The sequence below is a fragment of the Ascaphus truei genome, chromosome 11, assembly GCF_040206685.1.
Source record: "Ascaphus truei isolate aAscTru1 chromosome 11, aAscTru1.hap1, whole genome shotgun sequence".
Classification (NCBI taxonomy): Eukaryota; Metazoa; Chordata; class Amphibia; order Anura; family Ascaphidae; genus Ascaphus; species Ascaphus truei.
Window position 1 is genome coordinate 58,767,738 of NC_134493.1, and position 21,783 is coordinate 58,789,520.

The 21,783-nt window shown below is 45.9% G+C and overlaps 1 protein-coding gene across 3 annotated transcripts; it reads left to right on the plus strand.

The window, feature by feature from the left end:
• Positions 1-2,905: 2,905 nt before the first annotated feature.
• LOC142463620 (guanylate-binding protein 3-like) lies at positions 2,906-21,438 on the plus strand. 3 transcript variants are annotated; one of them, XM_075566583.1, is made up of 13 exons: positions 2,906-3,035; positions 7,165-7,363; positions 7,677-7,810; positions 7,895-8,004; positions 10,141-10,343; positions 11,124-11,372; positions 12,163-12,440; positions 13,140-13,352; positions 13,959-14,124; positions 18,465-18,800; positions 19,759-19,873; positions 19,995-20,068; positions 20,650-21,438. In XM_075566583.1, the coding sequence occupies exons 2-13, from the start codon at positions 7,171-7,173 to the stop codon at positions 20,913-20,915; spliced, it is 2,337 nt and encodes a 778-aa protein (XP_075422698.1). In that variant the 5' UTR covers positions 2,906-3,035; positions 7,165-7,170; the 3' UTR covers positions 20,916-21,438. The 3 variants fall into 3 exon arrangements, 2 of the variants coding, with proteins under 2 accessions (XP_075422698.1, XP_075422699.1); XM_075566584.1 differs by having other exon boundaries at positions 7,680-7,810; positions 20,650-21,437; XR_012787467.1 differs by lacking the exons at positions 19,995-20,068; positions 20,650-21,438 and adding an exon at positions 18,928-19,085.
• Positions 21,439-21,783: the final 345 nt, after the last annotated feature.

Consider the following 21,783-nt stretch of genomic DNA (forward strand, 5'->3'; position numbering starts at 1 on the left):
TGACCTTTCTTGTCCCCGTGCAAGCATTAGCGAAGTGCCCTTTTTGGCTGCACCTGAAGCAGACTTGACCACTCTGAGGAGTCTCAGCCCTGAAGGCCACCGACTCCCTCTTGGGGAAGTGGGGGGCAGCAGTAGGATCTTTGTGAGCAGTGGAATCCTCCTCACCTTCGATTTCTTTGGCTTTTGCGATCACTGCTCTTTTCAGTTCATCTTGAGGATATCCCTTGGCAGAAGTAGCGGTCTTCTCTCGTTTCGTAGAGTCACTCGGGGGTTTGGACCGGTGCAACCGTAGATTACTTTCGTGAGCTAGTACTTTATCCATTAAATCTTCGAAATGTAGAGGCTAGTCTGGAGAGAGTACAACTGACTCGTATTGACACCGGGTGCATAGGCAAGGTGCCCTGCAGAAGTTGCTGGACTCGCATGCCATCAGCTTGGGCTGCAGGTATAACCTCCTTCTTTACCAGAGGCCATAGGGTCAACTGGATCCGACGAAGAAACTCTGAAACTTCTCCTTCGACTTGCGTGAGAGAGTAGAATTTTGCCAGTAACGACACAGCGTCCTTATGAACACCGTATGTCCGGGTTAGGGCCTGGATCAGTGCTGTCGCGTCGGCGTTAGGGTGTTTATTGTCGTAAAACTGCACCATATGCATAGCAGGTGGTCGTAAGCACTCAATAATTCGTTGCCGTTTTACTGCATCAGAGCAAGTCCACTCCGGGAGCACATATTCCGTGTGGTCTTTCCATTCCTCAAATTCTGCCTCACCCGCCGGCGTGGGTCTAGTCCCGGAGAATATCTTGAGCTTACGGTATTGATGGGAATGGGAGGCCTGGCTCAGGGCTTCTACTAGGTGAGGTCCACCTGGTGCAAGGATTGCGGGGCCCGGGATTGTATACTGGCTTGGAGTCTTGTACTGGTCTGTCGTTCAGTGGATGGGTACACGGATGGGGGGGAGGCCCAGTCTGGAGGGGGGTCTCCACTGGGGACCCGGGACTGAAAATCACTCTGGGTATAAGGGGCTCTGAATATAGTAATGAATTTCCTGAGAGTAAAGCATCATATTTCCCGGAAGTGAGGGATGGTCCCGGCGTGGCTTCGGGTGGGGTATTTGGGCCGGTAGTGACCTAGGCAGTTCAGAAAAAATGACAGGACACCTCGGAGACAAGGCTCCCGGAAAGTATAGTGCGGCAGGGTTGATATTCTCCCTTACTTCATAATGGGTTGCTATAAGGAGTATGTACCAGCGGTATGTGGGGTTCCATTTCCGCCCGATTTGGCGGGCTTGAGCAAACCCAGGAGGGATCTGACCCGATTAATGTGCGGGGACTTGTCTAGTTCCAGCGCCCAGTCGCACACTTGTTGCTTAGACGGTGAGAACATGGTGATGAATGCAACAGATAAATTTGGACTTTAATAGAGCACCCCAGGTCTGAGATCTCAGCAGCGCCTCCAAATGTAACACCATTTGCCCCCCCCCCCCAATCGCAGATGGGGACCATATGTGGAAATACACTTGTGTTACTGTGTGTGGTGCATTACCTGATAGGCTCACAGAAGGACTGAACCTCCGCCGCTGGGAGCCTGGGGTTACCTGATTATGCGGATACAGCGCTTCCACCTGTAAGGGTTCCCAACGGGGTGGGATGGTTCTCTTACAGGAACAACAATAATAATAATGCACGCACACAGTATATGCTAGCAACCGTTTTACTATAACTAATAACCTCGGTACTGTGTACCAAACAGCAATATGCATATAACCATACGTATAGAAGTTCACCACCACAAACATCAACATAGGTGTCCCCCAAAGTACCTGGGTGCTGGGCACCAATTCCCTGATGTCCCTTATGTCCAAACCCACCCAATGTATTGGAGATAGCGCTATCCCGTGGAGTGTTAGTGCACTACTATAGGTACCTGCCCAGGGCTCCGGCCCCTGAGTACAGCAAGATAACAGGATTGGATCCGCCTGATCCGACGTGACGTCCGCCTACGCGTGGGGTGAATTCCGGTGTGGATAATATCACCGTGCACCGTACCGTCTATACCTTGGGTTTGGTCCGTCTCCAGCCTGCAGGCCGCAGTCACTGCGTGGCGGGGTCCTCCGTGAAGATAATCTCTATCTAGAGGGGGGTCTGAGCCCAGACCCAGTGATCAGGCTGCGTGGAGAGGAGTGGTTCCTTGGGTTAATCAAACAGTTAAAGGGGCAGATCGCCTTACTTAAGGCCTGTCTCTGAAGTAACCACAAGCTGGGGCAAGGGTAATAGTTATCTGGGGCCTATGGGGATGACTGGCCTTGTGCAAGGGGCTACTGCTCCCCTGCACCCTCACTTACCCAGCTCCAACTGCCTTCTCTCTTCGCGTGTGAAAAGTGTCCATTCCCTACTGCAGGGAATCCTTGACCCCCATTGGCTGCTCTGGGGCACCTGGTACATGCCTCCCTAGGCCTCATGGGAATTGTAGTCCCGCAAATGGTACTAACCATTGGGGCCGCGTGCGCGATCGTAACTGCGCATGCGCGACTCTGTAATGGCCTCCGCAGCTCCCGATCGCTATCTGCGCATGTGCAACCATTGCGCATGCATGCGCATATCCACAATGGCGGCCCCCGCTAGCCGGGTGCGCCGCAAAGGACCGGCTCACCTCACCAGCCGCCCGACACCCGCAACTCCCCCCACGGAAGGTAGGAACCATGGGAGTGCCAAGGGGAACCTGGCTACAGATATATCTTTTTTTTTTTTTTTTTTTAATAAATCACATTTTAAAAGCAGGATACGTACAGTATGTGAGGTTTACAAGACGTGACAATCCCTGATCCACCTCTGTATCTTTGGGTGTAGGTTTATAAGAAATGCTTATCTCTGCTCTGCCTTTTCAAGGAAACCACATGTTGTATTCTCTTTCACTTTCATTATTACTCACACTGCCGGCCAAAGGTAAAACCTGGGACAGAGATCAGCAGCGAGACGGAGAGGCAGGGGCGAGAGGGAGAGAAGGAAACAGGACGAGAGGGAGCTAAAATCCTCAGGTAAGAGAGATAAAGGGACAGAGGGAGGAAAGGAGACAGAGGAGAGAGACCGCAAACAGGAAGGGTAGAGACACAGAGAGAGAGGGGGAGAAGAAAAACTCTCCTGTAAGTACAAAGAGGAAAAACGAGAGCGACACACAACGATACAAAGAGTGAGAGAGGTACAGACACACACGTTGTCCACCTGTGCGCTTCTGACTGTCTCCACCCTTTCACTGCCGGAGGGCTCTGCAATGGGTTTGTGACAATAGGATATTTAGTTCCCACTCAAGCAGGAGCTGAATGAATATAAAGCCTCCCCATCCCATGGAGGGAGAGCTGTCATTCTATATAAGAAGGTCTCCAGGGTCCTTGTTGAGTTTGCAGTGTGGTGTGTGTGGTCCATCACTGGTCCAGCATCCCCATAGCAGCCATGGACCCACCGGGTGGGATTTAGTGCACCGCGCTTATTGAGTTGCTGGATTGTCCTGTAACGCTTTATCATTGAATGTATCGCTCGTCGCTCAAACAGAAAGAGGGTTCAACATTAAAGCCCCGACCTGCAATATCTGGTTCAGGGTGACCCCTTTGTCCAGGTCGTGTGATACGCGCATGAGTTGCAGACCCAGGAAGAGCGAGAGACTGAGGTGGGATGATGTGTCACAGCGGGGGGATATAATGCCTTCTCAAGCAGTTGTGTATTCCAAAGTAAAGTTTGTGGAGAAACACATCCCTGGTAATAAAACACCCATATACTAAGAGGGTATTCTCCCGTAGTGGTATAGGACTGTTCATAACCCTCAATAGAACGGAACCATATTATAGGGGATTAAGCATATTAAGCATTCTCATATATTTTGAAAAACGAGCACGCAGACTCTTGAACCAGTACTGTTATGTATCTTGACGTTGGGGGCGGAATGAAAGAATCGCAGCCTCACCTAGGTAGCAGCCCAGCTATCCCTCACAACCGATCGGACCACACGCCCTGCAATGAAGAATAATAATGACACACGGGGACAGTGTGCTAGTTCAGGGGTGCGCAAACATTTGGTGCTCCGCCCCCATGCCTGCTCTCCCCAGTGCTCGATCCCCCATCTTACCTTTGGTTTAGCATCAAATGACGGTGCGGGGGTCATGTCACATCACAGGACCCCACAGGTTCCTTTGATGCCACGTTGCCATGGCGACGCGTCACCCAAAGCCGGCTGAATCAACGTAAGTGAGTTAGGCCCGGGCCATAGAGCACTCAGGCGTGCTGAGGCGTGCTGAGCCGCGCTGAACAGATGCAGAACGCCCCTGCATCTGCTATCAGCGCGGCTATAGTTTCTCCCTGCTCATGCGCGCTGATGCGCGCTGAGGAGAAGAAACTCTTCCCCGAGCGCCAAATTGAAATTTGCTGCTCGGGGAAGCGGAGGAGCGGTCACGTGACCGCTCCCATCCAATGGGGCTGCAGCCGGTTCCCTACAGAGCCGCCATTACCAGACAGAAGGTGTTGTGTGTGTGTGTGTGTGTGTGTGTGAGAAGGTGATGCCCCGATCGCTGTCTCCCTTCTGCTCCGGTCCCTGCCCCCTTCTGCTCCGGTCCCTGCCCCCCTTCTGCTCCGGTCCCTGTCTCCTGTGTGTGTGTTGTGTGTGTGTGTGTCTGTGTGTGCATATGTGTGTGTGTGTGTGTGTGTGCATTGTGTGCATTGTGTGCCTTGTGTGTGTGTGTGTGTGTGCATTGTGTGCATTGTGTGTGTGTGCATTGTGTGTGTGTGCATTGTGTGTGTGTGTGTGTGTGCGTGTGCATGAGCGTGTGCGTGTGCGCGTGTGCGCGTGTGCGTGTGTGTTTGCATTGTGTGCGTGTGTGTTTGCATTGTGTGCATGTGTGTGTGTGTGTCTGTGTGTGCATATGTGTGTGTGCATTGTGTGTGTATGTATGCATGTGTGTGTATGTGTCCATGTGTGTGTGTATATATGTGTGTATATATAATGTGTATTTGTGTGTGTGTGTGTGTATGTGTGTGTATATATAATGTGTGTCTATGTGTGCATGTGCGTGTGCATTGCGTGTGTGTTTATATATGTGTGTGAATATATAATGTGTATTTGTGTGTGTGTGTGTGTATATATATATATATATATAAAACCATAATACTGAGTTAAGTTATGGTGAGTAAAAAAAGCCTATAGGAAACCATGTTAAAAATGGTTATTGAGGCAAAAAGTGACACTGTGTGCTCATTTGCATGTCATTTCCCAGAATCCCTTGCTGCAGTGGAAGTGCTGTATGCTGGGTGATAATGGGGAAAGGTGGGGTTGCAGACCTGCCTAAGACATGCAGATGAGCATACAGCTATATTTGCATATTTGCTTTCCTGTGGAGGGTTTTTGTCACTTTTTTTACTCACCATAACTTAACTCAGTATTATGGTTTAGCCTATCCCATAAGCCTCTCTTGCATTCCCAGTAAAATCAACCCCACACTGATGAGACCCATCAAGGTCGAAACAGCTGTCTGTGGGTGGTTTTCTGGGTATGCACCTTAACCCTGGCAGTGCTCAAAGCTGTGACCATGCAGCAAGCTTAAGCCTATAGGGAACCATGTTAAAAATGGTTATTGAGGCAAAAAGTGACACTGTGTGCTCATTTGCATGTCATTTCCCAGAATCCCTTGCTGCAGTGGAAGTGCTGTATGCTGGGTGATAATGGGGAAAGGTGGGGTTGCACATGCATATATATATATATATATATATATATATGTATATATATATATATATATATGTATATATAATGTGTGTGTGTGTGTGTGTGTGTGTGTGTGCATTGTGTGTGTGTATATATATATATATATATATATATATATATATATATATATATATATATATATAATATTATGTGTATGTGTATGTGTGTGTTTGCGTGCGTGCGTGCGTGTGTGTGTGAATATATTTATCAAAGTTGCACAATGTTAATAAATAATTTATTCTCACCACATGTCTTTTTTTTTTTTTAATTTTTAAAATATTATATAATATACACACACACACGTTCCCCAGTGACACACAAACACACAGAACACTTCAAAGTGACACACATACACACACACTGACAGCTACCAAGTGACACACACACACACACACACAGTGATACCCGCCTCCCAAGCGCGCTTGCTGCCTCCTCTGTCAGGACAGCAAAAAGCTCCTGGTAGCGCGAGCGTCAGCAAGCGAGAGCACTGCTCAGCGACGCTCAGTGCACTATGTCCGAGGCCTTAGAGAGGCCTCGCTCGGTCCCCGGCATTTAATTTAAATGCCTTGGGGAAGAGCGCAGGTCCTCTGTAACTGCCGCCCCCCCCCCCCAAAAAAAAAAAAAATCTCTTGCGCCCCTTCCCCCTCCCCCAGTTTGCGCACCACAGGTCTGGCGTATGGGGAATATCAAGCAAATTACATTACTAGAAGTGCGTGAGTCCTCACAGAATCAGATCCCAAGAAGTTCCGGAAGGCTCCTTGCATGCTTCTGTCTGACCAAGAGACGAGGGTGAAAAAAAGATGGCGGAGCACAGCTGTGAAAAATAAGGGCAGAAGGCAAATGATATGAAATGGTATTTATTTAGCAAAAAGCGAGTACATGAAGGTAAAAGCTCTGGCGTGTTTTTTCATGCCGTCATTGGCGCTTTATGAAAGCGTAAAAACACTTCAAAGGTTTTACCTTCATGTACTCACTTTTTGCTCATTAAATACCATTTCATATCGTTTGCCTGCAGCCCTTACTTTTCTCCGCTGTGCTCCGCCATCTTTATTTCTTCCTTACTTTAAAACTACACTCGCTTCATTGTACAATGGTGCTAAGTGCATCAGGGGTGATATTGGAAATTGTGCATAGAGGGATGGCAATCGTGTCGTCTGATTTGTCAGTACGACTCATTAGTCATGAGTTTAACATCTCCCATTGGCCACTATCACAGAGTATTGACTGGGAGGAGTGACCTTCCCAACCAGAAAGAATGTGGAGAGGTAGACTGGATGTTACATTATCTCACAGAGAGTATTACTGGTTTTAATGCGTCTCCAGGCGTGGAATTACTGTATACCCACTGTGGCATACACATGTAGGCTCTTGGAGATTTTCTCACTTGAAATGTTTCTCATCTCGTGACATCACCTATACAGGTAACCATGGCTCCAGTCCCAAAGATGGTCTCCCCCATTTGCTTGATTGAGAACAACCTCAATAAAAGGATGTCTGTGAACCCACAAGCCAAGGAGGTCCTAGAGAAGATCTCGCAGCCGGTGGTGGTGGTATCCATTGTAGGACCATATCGCTCAGGAAAATCCTACCTGATGAACAAACTTGCAGGAGCATGGAAGGGTGAGATTCAGGGATATCTTCTTAGTGGTTGGTACTACATAAGACACCATCTAATGAATGGGCTGCAACTTATTAAGTGCCGCCCCTTGGTAAATATGACCATATACTGTATATTATACAGCCGGGGCCAGCAGCCCACAGGCTGTTCATAAATACAGATGTATTCAACTTTCCGATCTAAATTGAAACATTGTAAATTTGGGAAATATCTATTATTTCACTTCTCAATTTCAATAGTGCTGCGTTAAAATCAAAAGGCAAAAGTAAAGCGACAGAAAGGGCGGCGTTGATAGTCACCATAAACCATCTCTTCTAGGTGGGTTTCCGTTGGGACACACAGTCGAGGCCAAGACTAAGGGCATCTGGATGTGGTGTGTTCCCCATCCCAAGAAACGAGAGCACACCTTGATTTTACTGGACACGGAGGGTCTGGGAGACGTGAAAAAGGCAAGTTGGGAGGAGGTTGCAGAATGTAGCTTTTTAGGTACAGTGTATCTCTCGAGTGACACTGTCCCCCGCATGTCTTTTTAGGGTGAAACACAGAATGACAATGCTATCCTCTCCCTGTCCATGCTGTTGAGTAGTGCCATGGTCTATAACAGCAGGGGCACCATAGACAACGACGCCCTGACAAAGATGCAGTATCCTTTGGTATTATGTGACATGGACAAATATAATGACATTGTAACAGGCATTCAAAGCATTGAAGTTTAGAAGCTATGCTTGTCCTCCCCATCTTGTTTATTCTTCCCATGGGACGCTTTTCCGATTGAGTCTGCTCTGTCCAGTAGTATGGGGGGTGAATAGTTGCACATTGGCACAGTGACACTAGGTTCACCAAATGTGTTCCCCCTGCTACAGGCAGGCATCCAAAATGATGAGCATACTCAGGAAAGAAATGAAAATACATACAGACAGTGGCCTCACCATAGATAATGGTACAGTATTTTTGTCTGCCGAGACACTGTATCCTACTGCAAGAGAATACGTTCCTCGTCCTGCCAAGGAGCACGACACAGCCGGAAGGGTCAGCTTGTATGTCCGTATTTCAAAAAATTACGACAGACATAATGGAGAGAGTGAGATAGAAATTGTAAAATTAATAATAATCATTTATTATACAAATAACGACATAATTATTAATTATCATTATTTTAAAAAATGGCGACAGACGTAACGGAGACAGTGAGATATAAATGGTATATACTGTATGTAACAACAAAAAATCACCCGGCGCTCTTGTGAAATACAGTGATAATAATACAAAAAATGTGATAATACAAAAAAATATATAAATCAGTGATACTGGTACTTGGTGCCTGATCAGCTCCAACCTGCGATGAACCCTCCTAGTGAATTCTTGTAGATGTAGTTTGTTGAGAAAATGCAGGGAGCTCAGGGACCATGGAATATGCAAAATATTAAACACAAATACATGGTGCAATACTGTGTGATAAAATGATGAATGAATGAATGAAACGCTTAATGAGTGCACACTCACACTTTAACAATGGTTAGTAGGCAGTGTACCCTTCCAGGGTAATCTCTGAGTGCTGGTAAAAGACTTCACGATGATGTCATCGGTCCTAGTAGTATGTCAGCTCCCAGGTAACATGCAAATGTACACACAAGAAGGGGCAGACTAAGTGTAGGGAGCATAACAGTTTAGTGAGTACATTAAAACATTAAAATGGCCACTCACATTTGACCCCCATACACAATTCGTTGTGTCTGACGAAGCAAAACCCTTTGCGAAACGGGTAGAGTTGCTGTACACCCCCAGCCCAGACGGACCCGGTTAGTGACGTCACATCCTGTGACGTCTCGAAGCGCCGACACCACCAAACGAAGGAGCACCCACTGGCAGCGGCATGCGCACCAGCTGCTGAAGTGAGCAGCGTCCACTCGAGAAGCTTCAGACCACCGGTAACCACAAGGGCGGACTTTGTACAACGAATTGTGTTTGGGGGTCAAATGTGAGTGGCCATTTTAATGTTTTAATGTACTCACTAAACTGTTATGCTCCCTACACTTAGCCTGCCCCTTCTTGTGTGTACATTTGCATGTTACCTGGGAGCTGACATACTACTAGGACCGATGACATCATCGTGAAGTCTTTTACCACCACTCAGAGATTACCCTGGAAGGGTACACTGCCTACTAACCATTGTTAAAGTGTGAGTGTGCACTCATTAAGAGTTTCATTCATCATTTTATCACACAGTATTGCACCATGTATTTGTGTTTAATATTTTGCATATGCCATGGTCCCTGTGCTCCCTGCATTTTCTCAACAATATGCTGTATGTACGTGTATTATAAGAGTAAGGCCGCGTCCATGGATAGTGCTTGCGGGCGGAGGCGCGCTGAGGCACGCTTCCACTCGGCACTGAGCCCCTACAGCCGCAATGAGAGCAGCTTTAGTAGGGGCTCGCCTACGCTTCCGCAAGCGCGTGGAAGCGTAGGTCTTTGGAAAATTTTACATTTTCCCGCTTGCCGGAGAGCAGGGCCGGTCACGTGAGCGGTTCGCCCAATGAGGGCGAACCAGCTCTGTGACATCCGTGGCCCGCCCGCCGATACGCCCACGGACGGCGCGCTGCATAAGGCCAGAGAAAGCACCCGCTTTCCCTGAGCCTCAGCGCGCCTCCGCCTGCCAGCAATAACCATGGCCGAGGCCTAAGGGAGATTGTTGTTAGAGACAGAATGTGATGGGCGAATGGGCAAAGGCGCCACGTGAAGACATTCAGACCCCTTTCCTTCCTCATACCACGCCCCAGCACTGTGACTGAGCTAAGCGAGTGCATCATGATGAGATCTTCCACCCACGGCGGGGAAGAGACCGCTGTGGCAGACGAGGAGTGCAGTGGGGTAATGCCCCTTCTTGTTTGGGTTGTACGTGACTTCAGTCTGAAGCAGGAGCTGATGGGTAAACCCATCACAGAAGATGAGTACTTGGAGAACTCCCTGAGGGACAAAACACGTATGTACCAGCCATGGCCTGTAATGGGGCCTATACATATCTGCAGCTCACACACGTTAACATACATGTGTAATCAGCATCATGTTCTGGAAAATATTACAGGGGAATTAAACAACATCTCTCGGTCGTGTTACTTGTGTAAGAGGAGATAGCCGTCATTTTATCAGTAGTAAAAAACGCTGTGTGTTAGCAGATATTCCCATCGTGCTGCAGCGTAGCAACAATTATAATGAAATTACTGAATAAGGAAAAGGCTTGTTAATTAGGAGGCGATTGCAGCAGTGGCCAACTCCACTCCTCAAGGTCCACCGACAGGGCAGGTTATAGGGATATCCCTGCTTCAGCACAGCTGGTTCAATCAGTGGCAAAGTTGAAGACTGAGCCACTGATTGAGCCACCTGTGCTGAAGCAGGGATATCCCAACAACATGACCTGCTGGTGGCCCCTGAGGACTGGAGTTAGCCAGTCATTGACTGTGCCACTGATTGAGCCACTTGCGCTGAAGCCGGGATATCCTTAAAACCTGACCTGTTGGTGGCACGTGAGGCCCGGAGTTGGCCACCCCATGGCTATTGTAACACCGCATCACTATACTTAGCGATGTTTCCTTTCCTGGTGTATTTGCTATTGGTTATTTCCACTGAAATGAATAAAGATTTATTATTATTAGGAACATGTCGGCATAGGAAGAGAGGGGAGTGATGAGCAAGACTTGGATTTGTATAGAGCGTAAGTAATAAGACACGCACCCAGCTCTGCGTCTCTTTCCCTACCCTGCAGCAGTGACGAGCTTGAAGGCAGAACACCACAACGCTCTGAAGCAGGGCATCCGGACCAGTTTCCCTGCCCGGAAATGTTTCCTGTTTAAGAACCCCTCCTCTGACCAAGGTGTCACGGGGAGGACGCTGGAGCATGTGCCCGAGAAGGAGCTTGACCCAGGGTTTGTCGACAAGACCAAGACGTTCTGTCAGTTCATCCTGGAGAACGCTGGGGCTAAAACACTGAAAGGACAAGTGCTCACTGGATGCAGTGAGTATATAGACCAGGGGCGGCACACGCCAGTCCTCAAGGGCCACCAACACGCCAGGTATTAGGGATATCCCTGCTTCAGCACAGGTGGCTCAGTCAGTGGCTCAGTCATTCTGAAGCAGGGATAATCTTAAAACCCAACCTGTTGGTGGCCCTGAGGACTGGAGTTGGCCAAAACAGACCTTTCAGTAAAGTGGGTGTGACGTACAGGAGTGTGATGTGGAAACCAGGATGGAACCGAACGAGAGGGACTTTCACACAAACTGACTTAGCGCGACCTGTCTGTACTAACCGCTTATTTATCACATTCTGAACCGCTTAATTCATAGTCATTCAATGACACGCAGTACTAATCCTTACTGTCTTCGGTGCTACTGCCACCAGCGGTCGTGGCACCGAAGGATTAACATGGCGGTGGTGTCCCATTGTGAAGCATGGAACCCGCTCAGCACGACCACAGCAGGCACTGTCCCCGGTGCTGCAGACTTTTGCTTGTCCGTTCGTGGCGCCAGGGACAGGAAGACTTCATACATATGTATCGGCTGACATTTTGAAAATCAGATGTAAATTTAAGTAACACTTCCTGAATCCACACAGTGGCAGGGCAGGGACCGACAAGAAGGGCGAGTGACCTAATCTAAGGCCACATCATGAGCTAACCTCACTAACCTCCGCTACCAGTTAACGCACCTGACTAGACGGTAAATGCCATTGACCTGGGTGTATTGACTCTCCATAGAGGATGATGAATAACCCCCTTATTCAGTACCTTTTTCACACTTGGTTTCAGATCTCGGACGCCTGGTAGAGAGCTACGTTAAAGTAGCAAGTGGTGGAAGTATCTCCTATTTGGAACGTTCACTGCAGGACCTAGCATTGGAAGATAATAAATTGGCCATAAACTCAGCCAGTGATCTGTATGAGAAGCAGATGAGTTCCAAGCCTATGGATTCCCAGCAAGATTTCCAGGCGCTGCATGCGATCTGCTTGGAGGAGGCACTCAAGCACTTCAAAGAAAAGTGTTTCACGTATGGGAAGAACCAAGAAAAATCTGAAGATCTACTCAAGGTACAGTAGGTCCCTGTTCTTCCCCACTTTGTAGCCATGAAGCAAGTCATTGTAAATATCTTCAGTGCACTAGGAGTGCAAAGAACTGAACAAACGATTTCTTGTACATTATGTATAATTACTTCCATCTGTATCCTGTCCCATAGCACTGAGCCTGCTGATCGCCCCAACGTTTCAGCGACACGGCATCTCAAACCAGAGATTTCACTGGTCTTTATTTACTGTCTTTTTTTAAATACTTGGCCTCTTCTTTCTCTTCACTCTTCCTGTTTATTTTTACTTTCTCTAACTCTCTCATTCGTTCTTACATTTATTGTAACCTCGTTCTTTTAATTTTTATAGCCACCTCGCTTATTTCACCCTCCCAATTTTTCTTGGGGTAACTTATTTTTATCAGGATGATACAGGTACTGAGAAAGCAATGACATGTATCTTCATCATATCAGCATGTGTCAGGTCATACATCAAGGTCCAGAGGCAAGATACTGTACTAGGATGTGCCTATTACTGTACGTATACTGTGCAAAGAAAATTATTACTTCTGTCAACTACAGTATAATGGAGAGAATCCATTGCTAATTCAACTACAAACTATACATGTTTCTGCTCCCATTCTATATTGTGCAGTTTTGAATCCTCCATAGCGAAGGACCCATTATGTCTCAGGACATGTCTCTGCCTCTTGTTATCTTTTGTTAGAGCAACTTAATGAAAAAAAAAGATGAGATCTGGAAGACTTGTGAAGATTCCTCCAGACATAAATGCAAAGGTCTAATCCAACGCCTGTTCGAGCCACTGCTTACAGCTATCGGAGAGCAGAAGTATTACGTCCCTGGGGGACATAACGGTTTTGTCATGGACAAGAAGAAAATAGTGGAGACATACAATCAGGAAGCAAGGAAAGCAGCAAAGGTAGGAACATGCTCCAGTAGATAGCACATCAGTACTCCGAGTACTGGGTCAGATCAGTATCGTGCCGCTGACCGTGGCCATCATTGAAGCATTGGGGGAAGAGTACAGAACAAAGCATGCATAGGGAAAATAACTACAGTGTCTATCACTCACTCCCTTCTCCCAACAGGATAATTAAAGTTGGATATTCACCCTGCTCATACCATTCATTGATTTAGCTTCCACAGATATGTCCAACCATCTTTCCAAGAGATACTCAGCAGATGTACTGTAGCCTTATCCTGATGTTAGAATGATAACTGACAGGAAGTGTGTCACTCAGTTACTGGGGCCTATGAAGTCACTCTTCCTGTTTGGTAGGAAGCTGCTCAGCGGCCATCTTGAAAGAGGGCTATGTCCTATTCTTTAATAATACCATTTTTATTTAACTGGTTATTCTCCAGATGAAAATCCACTAGATAGAAGACCACTAAGTTCAGCCCTCTACCAAAAAAAATGACAAATCAATGTAGGGAATTCCTGCTTAAAGATACATTTACACGTTCAATATGTATTATTTATTGTTAAATAATTTCTCGTTTCCTTTTCTCATGAATATTCTTAAAGGCTGAGGAAGTTCTCCAAGAGTTTTTGAAGTCACTAGAATCCGTGGAAACAATAATTCTTCAGACCGAGAAGGCTCTAGAAGGCCCTGAGAAGGCTCCAGCAGGCCCTGAGAAGGATCCAGCAGGCTCTGAACAGGCTCTTCCTGGCCACGAGAAAGCCCTACCAGGTGAGGTTACTGCAAAAACCTGTGCCAGAGCTGTCGGCCAATGTTCCCCCAGTGTGACACCCCATTCTGACACCCTTCTCACAGTCACCCGATAAAAAGATGGTGCCTGGATAGGTTTTCACCTGGGGGTTCAGGGGATAAAGAGACACCGTGTCATCACACTGGTGGGTTGAGCTGGTGATGACACTTTCTGCATCTTCTCGCCGCATGGACCTGTTTTTGATGATGGTGGGTGGATCCTCAGGCGGGTAAAATATTTCCGTTACATAGTTACATAGTAGATGAGGTTGAAAAAAGACATACGTCCATCAAGTTCAACCTATGCTAAATTTAGACAACAGATACTTTATCCTATATCTATACTTACTTATTGATCCAGATGACGGCAGACAAAAAACCCCAGTGACATATCATCCAATGATATCTCATAAGGGGAAAATTAATTCCTTCCTGACTCCAAGAATTGGCAATCGGATTAATTCCTGGATCAACATCCTTCCCATGTATACTTATTTGGTATATCCCTGTATACCTTTCCCATCTAAAAAGATGTCATACCTTTTTTTGAATCAATCTACTGTATCTTCCATCACAGTCTCCATGGGTAATGAATCCCACACTGTAACTGCCCTTACTGTAAAGAACCCTTTCCTTTGTTGCTGGTGAAATCTCCTTTCCTCCAACCTTAAGGGATGGCCCCGAGTCCTTTGTACTGCCCACGGGATTAACAGTTCTTTTGAAAGCTCCTGGTACTGTCCCCGAATATATTTGTATATAATTATCATATCCCCTCTTAGACGCCTCTTTTCTAATGTAAATAAATCTAATTTAGCTAGCCTCTCCTCATAAGTTAGATTGTCCTTCCCCTTTTATTAATTTGGTGGCTCTTCTCTACACTCTCCTTCTCTGCACTCTCTCTATTTCCATAATGTCATTTCTTAGGATTGGTGCCCAAAATTGTACTCCATATTCAAGGTGTGGTCTTACTAATACTTTTTAAAGGGGCATAATTATGTTTACTTCCCTTCCATCCATTGCCCGTTTGATGCAAGATAAGATCTTGTTTGCCTTTGCAGCTACTGCATGACTGTCATGGTAGAGGGGGTTTGACCCGGTATTAAAGGGGTTACACCCCATTTGGCCATCCCCTGCTCTCACCTGGGAGGTGAGGGGTTAACTGGAATGATGTCCAGTACTGTAGTTATGCCCCTGCTTCAGCACCAACTGTGTACCCACCTGTGAATATGTATTTTTCCCATTCCAGTGTCTGCACCAACACATACACTGGGATCTATGCGGGAGGGAGGGGTTAATAGTTAGGAAGTGATTATAGCCCTTTGTTCCATTTTTCCGCCTTTGCAGGCTCCATTTTGCAGCTCCCCATAGGTCGCCGTTGCAGCTCCATACGATCCTATGCGGATTCCGGCGATTTAGGCCCATTTTCATAGAAGATCGCAGGTGGCGCCCGAGAGGAGGAGCGGCGGTTCCCCATTGTAAGTCAATGGAGCCATTCATTTCAATGGGGATTCCTCGACGCCGACCTCCAGGAATGGGATGGCAGCCATCCAAACCGCAGACCGCAGAAGCGGATACAATATCCAAAAAAGAGCTTTTGATCACACTAGGTCAAGTTCAAATACAATTGGCGTGGGAAACTTAGGTTCTAGGGCACCCAGGAAAAAAAATATTTTTGCCCCTAGACCCTAGGATTCCCTATACTCGACCACCACTGGGTTAGAGAATTAAGGACCCCCGTAAAGGGTCGCGCTCACCACGAGGGTTGCTCCATTGACTCTAATGGTAGCGGAGGTCCCATTGAATCCTATGGCAGCGCCGGCCCATGCATTTCTTATGGAGGCGCCGGCCATATTGATTCTAATGGAGGAAAGCAGCGTGGCTTTGAAACGGCTAAGTCCGAAAGTGTGTAAAGGTAAAACCCATATCCCCGGTTCGGTGAGTACCAGAGGGCTGGGATTTTGGTAGCATGTAGTCACTGCTCCGGCATGACTGCATGGCAATTTCCAGCCCTCTCCGATCAACCAGCCGGAGTATGGGAAATGTGAAAAATAAGGTTTTCCCATTGACTTCAATGGCGATGTTGCTCCATTGAAAGCCTATAGCGGCGGAGCCCATTGATTTCAATGGGAGAGTGAAACGCAGAGATTTCTTTTAGCTTATAGCGGAGAATCCTGCATTAAAGTTAATAGGGGATTTTAACTTATTTTTGGTATCTCTGGTCCTGGGGGTCATGGAAGGCTGATATTTGGCCACTATGGCACAGGTCCTCCGGCATGAGGACCTGGCAAATTCAGCCCGCTCAGACCCACAGAACGGATTATTTTAATATGTGTAGATATTAAAGAATATACTGTTTTGCAAGGCTGGTATAAAGGCCCGGGAAAGTCACTGGCTCTGCTTTATGTTAATGTCCAGGAGGGCGACCCTGTGTCTACAACAGCCCCCCTGATCAAAGACTTGACCACCCTGATTGTGTACAATAGGGCGGAGAAACGCTGAGCCTGAGTGGTCTGTAAGTTCCATAATTCACACTTACAGACACAAGGGTTTCCTGACCAGATACAAGTCTGGTAGACTTTTAGGCGCCCAATGTTAGGGTATGAGGCTGAAACTCCATATAAACCAGTGTCAGCCCTATACCCATTGTCTTTCGTGATGTCTTCATTTTAACCTGTATTGCTGAATGAATTGCCAATCCTGTACCTGATTGCTTCATTGTCCAACCCCTAAGTAAGTGCTATTTCTTGTCTGTTATTTGTATCATCTTGTGTGTTCTCCTTCTTTAAGGAATAAACTATATTTATTATATCTAAGTCATGTTCAATTCAACCCAGATATTTTGTGTATATTATTACCTATCACTAGCTACCGTGACAATGACTTTGGGCACTATTGCTAAGCCTGCTGTCTACAAGCACTCCTAAATCCTTCTCCATCAAGGATTCCCCCACTAAATCTCCATTTAATTTGTAAGTCGCCTTTTTATTCTTGCATCCCAAATGCATAACCTTACATTTATCTGTATTAAACCCCATCTGCCATTTACCTGCCCACGTTTCCAGTCTCTCCAAGTCCTTCTGAAGAGAAATTACATTCTGCTCTGATTCTATTACCTTACACAATTTAGTATCATCAGCAAAGATGGAGACTTTGCTCTCGATGCCAACCTCAAGGTCATTAATAAACAAGTTAAAAACCAGGGGTCCCAGTACCGATCCCTGAGGTACTCCACTCACGACTTTAGCCGCACCTGAAAAAGTTCCATTTATGACAACCCTCTGTTGTCTGTCCTTTAACCAGTTTTCAATCCAGGTGCATATATACTGTAATTACTGAGTCCAATTTTCTTTATTTTGTACACAAACCTCTTGTGTGGAACCGTATCAAAAGCCTTTGCAAAATCTAAGTAGACCACATCAACTGCATTACCCTGGTCTAAATTCCTACTTACCTCCTCAAAGAAACAAATAAGGTTAGTTTGGCAAGATCTATCTTTCATAAATCCATGCTGACTATTACTAATAATTTTGTTTTCCATTAGGTATTCCTGAATATTATCCCGTATTAAACCTTCAAGTAGTTTCCCTACTATTGAAGTCAGGCTTACAGGTCTGTAATTTCCCGGTTGTGATCTAGCTCCCTTTTGAAGTATAGGCACCACATCTGCTTTACGCCAATCTTGTGGTACTGAGCCTGTGTTGAGACTGAGCCCGTTGACATGTCTGCGGAGAAGACTCTTTTATTGTGTTTTACAGAAAAGTAACCGCCTCAGGATTAAGTAGTAAAAGATTAGATATCTTTTCTGGGAAGCATGGCACTAATTGTTTGTTTTCGTATACAGATACGACCAGCTTTATTCTTACAAATGCCCGTTTTTACTCCTGGCTTTTCCCGGCTGGCGCCGAACTTGGCCGTGCGCCAGCCGCATCTTCCCCGCATCTTGCCCGCATCGCCCCCTCCCCCTTCCCCTTGCCTCGCGACCCCCTGGCACAACGCTGATCTCCCGATGCTCTCCTTATACATCCCCCCCTTCCCGATGCTCCCCTGATGCAAACCCCCCTTACCCCATCCAACGGGCGGGGATGCCGGCGGAACCCTGGCACGCAGCACGCGTGACCGGCGCTCCAGTGACGCGCGGCATGCTCCGTGGAAAAAAAAAACAGCCGTGTCTGCCCGGTGGCTGCCCGCACAGTGCGGTTTTGTCGCCACTGTATACGTAGAAGCGGACATTAATAACCATAAGTAGATAGAGCCGGTAATGGAAACTGGTTAGGATATGGTTATATTTTGGTTTGTTCATCTCTTTTATTATCTGCCTTCAGGGAAGACGTTCAAAAGACCCCAACTCGTTGATCCCTCCGACTCCTCACAACTCACAAAGTACATTCGTAATTTCAAACTGGAGAGTCAAACCTATCACCGCATCCTCATACAGCTTTTTGGGTTTGCCGGACATGGAAAGTCCTCTTTCGTAAATTCCTGTCTGTACGTCATGGGGAACGAAGGTTATAAGGACGAAGCTGGGGAAGCGAAATCTTATGGAGGAAAAACCATTGACAGGAGAGGGTACAAACTCACTGAGAGAATCACCATAGTGGACAACCGTGGCTTTGGGAGGATGGACTCTTCGGAGACCTGGGAAATTTATGCTCAGCTCTGTGAGTTCTCATCTGGAAGGGGGTATTTGTTTGTACTGTAGCAGATCAATTTCTGATTTTCCCTTGTCCTATGACATAATGGTGATACACCTGAGGATAAAACTTACCGTCCAAAAATGTCTTACAGGCCTTCTTGCCAATGAAGACACAAAGTCACCAGCACAGCACCAATGTTGGGGCCACATTTGACACAAGATTTAAAGCAGCTCAGTTGGTACACAATATTAAGCACATTTTGTGACACAATGCTTTGCATTAACGGGAGCAATAATGTCTGCTACATCGGTAAATACTTTTATTCAATCTAAATACTGCGTTGGTAATTCTAAACCAAAGCGACACTTCTATTCCATCAGAATTCCTCCCCTTGTTTCTTTACCCACAAGCCCTAGATTATTACTGGGCAGTCATGTACAATTCCCCTGGCGTTCAGCTCAAATGAGATGTTAAGATACTAGCATAGAAGTCTTGAGGTCCATTAAATGATATATATGAACCCCTCAATGGAAATTATGAATTCTTTTATACATGACCTTCAGTAACATTTCTGGCCGTTTGCACGATGGGCCCCAAAAGAACAATCCTATCATTATTACTGAACTACAGGTGGGAAGCTGAATTTAGTGGTAGATAAAGTGAGATGCCAGAGATGAAACAGTGGGTGTTAAAGCAAAGCAGTATGTTTTTCAATGCATTTAATGCCAAGGTACGGATGTATTTTCCCCCCTCTATGTTACCCTGTATGTTATAGATTGATCTGGGGAGTGATTATATAGATAATTAGTTATAGTGGAGTTGAAATAAATATATAAAACTCAGAAATACATGAATGAACCATAATGTGGTTTATTGCTCAGCACCGTTTAGTAACATGGGCCAGAATGTCTTACACACTAAGTCACGTTTGGGCTCTCTCTTTGGGTTTTGAGATAATGGATGGTAGCTTGTCTGTTTGCAGGTAATTTCGTGCCACTGAACCAGTATGTGGTGTGGAAAAAGACTATAAAAGAAAAGATACTACAGTTAGAAGATCCAAGTGTACCCGATCTGATAGTGCCTGTCCTTATATACAGGTAACCAGATGTCCTTACTTCTCGGATGAGCTCAGCCTTCCTCCCGATGTAATTAATGTCATTACATTGTACCCCCCTCATTAGATATGTGAGGAGTGATTTCTGCTGTTTTCTCTTGCAGTGCCGAACAAGATTTCAATGATCAAGAATCTGAGACAATCAAAGAATTCCTAAAAAACACTCAGACGTTAACAGGTACGTTCATATGACCTTCCAAATGAACTTGGATGGAAATGATGTCGAGCACGTTTACACCTGTTATGGATGTGAATTCTGACAATGTATAACTTTCACTGAGAAAAATGTCATTAGTCTCGTACTCCTGGTTTCTGCTTCCATCTTCTCGACACACAACTGCAACTTCCAACTATAACAACAATTTTATCCATAATAAAATGTCAACCCATTGTGCCAATAATTAAATTATTGCTTGTCCATAGTAACAGAGAAGTATAAATGAACAGTCACTGGTCTGGATTACTCAGTCCCTACATTATATAAGCCCCGGCGTGGGAATGGGAAGGGCCATCAGAGATGAGATGTGTTACAGAGAAGGAGGATGGAGGGTGACGATTTGATCATTAATGACCCTTGAGAAGTATACGAGATATAGCCCAATGTATAGAGAATGTATCAGGCATGCTATATACAGTACCACTAGCAACATAAACAGATTGATTAAATAAGGAGGCAGAACAAGAGAAACATCCCCACACATTAAATACAGATTTCCCTTTAGCCAATCTAGTACTGATTGTATTGCACTCTGTCTGTAGGGATCCTGCCCTTAGTCATTCTAACCAAGAAGCTAAGTGGAAATGTGGAATCTGCGATGGAAAAGTTCACCCAGTTGGGTATTGAGCAGATATTTGCCCTGGAAAACTACACCCTGTCTAATACCATCGCCACCCGGGGGAAGCACACGGCCATCCTGAAATGCCTCAAGGAATTGTTGGACTGTGTGGATTTTCTTCTTCAGAGTCCAGTGGATTTAAAAAAGCAACAAACGGCCAGGAGGACCTTCCTAATTAACATGGCCTGAGAGAAAAGTAAACGGAGGTGTGGGCACCAAACAGGCAAAATTACGGAGAACAGATGATTCAATCAGTTTTTTATGTTGTCCGAAGCGTCCATTCTGGTCGTTTTCTGGTGAAAATGTCCAATTAAGTCACTTGGGACAATTTAGCATTACACCCTAAATCTTTGATGTCCCCTTATTTCTTCTTGTAAATTCTTACCTTATTCCCCTGTGCTCATACAAGGTACTCCATACCAATGATAGTGACCCTACACATGTAACAAGCACTTTCATAATTCCCCCTACTAAACTGCACATTCTTCCAAATGGAAAGTTTACTATGTATCATCTGATGCTCTTATTCCTGTCTCTATGGTAAAATCGGGGAAGCTGCTTCAGGAAGAAAGCATGTACCATATAACTAAAATAAGTAGTATTATTAGTTTTGTAACAGCTATTTTCCCCCAAATAAGATTTTCACAAATTGAAACTTTGCTTTTCATCAAATAAAAATAACCGTTGTGAGCACATCCAAAAACCTGTCTTTTTCCATTATCTCTTCTCAGGCAATGCTTCCACTTGTGCCAGGGATTCTGGGTAATGGCAATAGCTGCAAAACTGAGAACTTGGGACTGTGACCATAACAGTGGATATTGGGGAGGAAAATAGGGTCTGGGTGAAGCTGAAAGTATAAAACACTTTATCCCGGTAACACAGTATTTCCCCCCAGCTAGCAAGCAGTGTTGTGGGGTGTGGGTATGCATTTCTAGGGAGGCTGGTCCCTGTACAATGTATTGGCCCAGCCAGCACGTTTTGTAAGCAAGTTTTATTCTGTGAATGTGTATCCATTCCTATGGAGGTATTTTGATGATCCGAGCTGTCTGCATAGGAA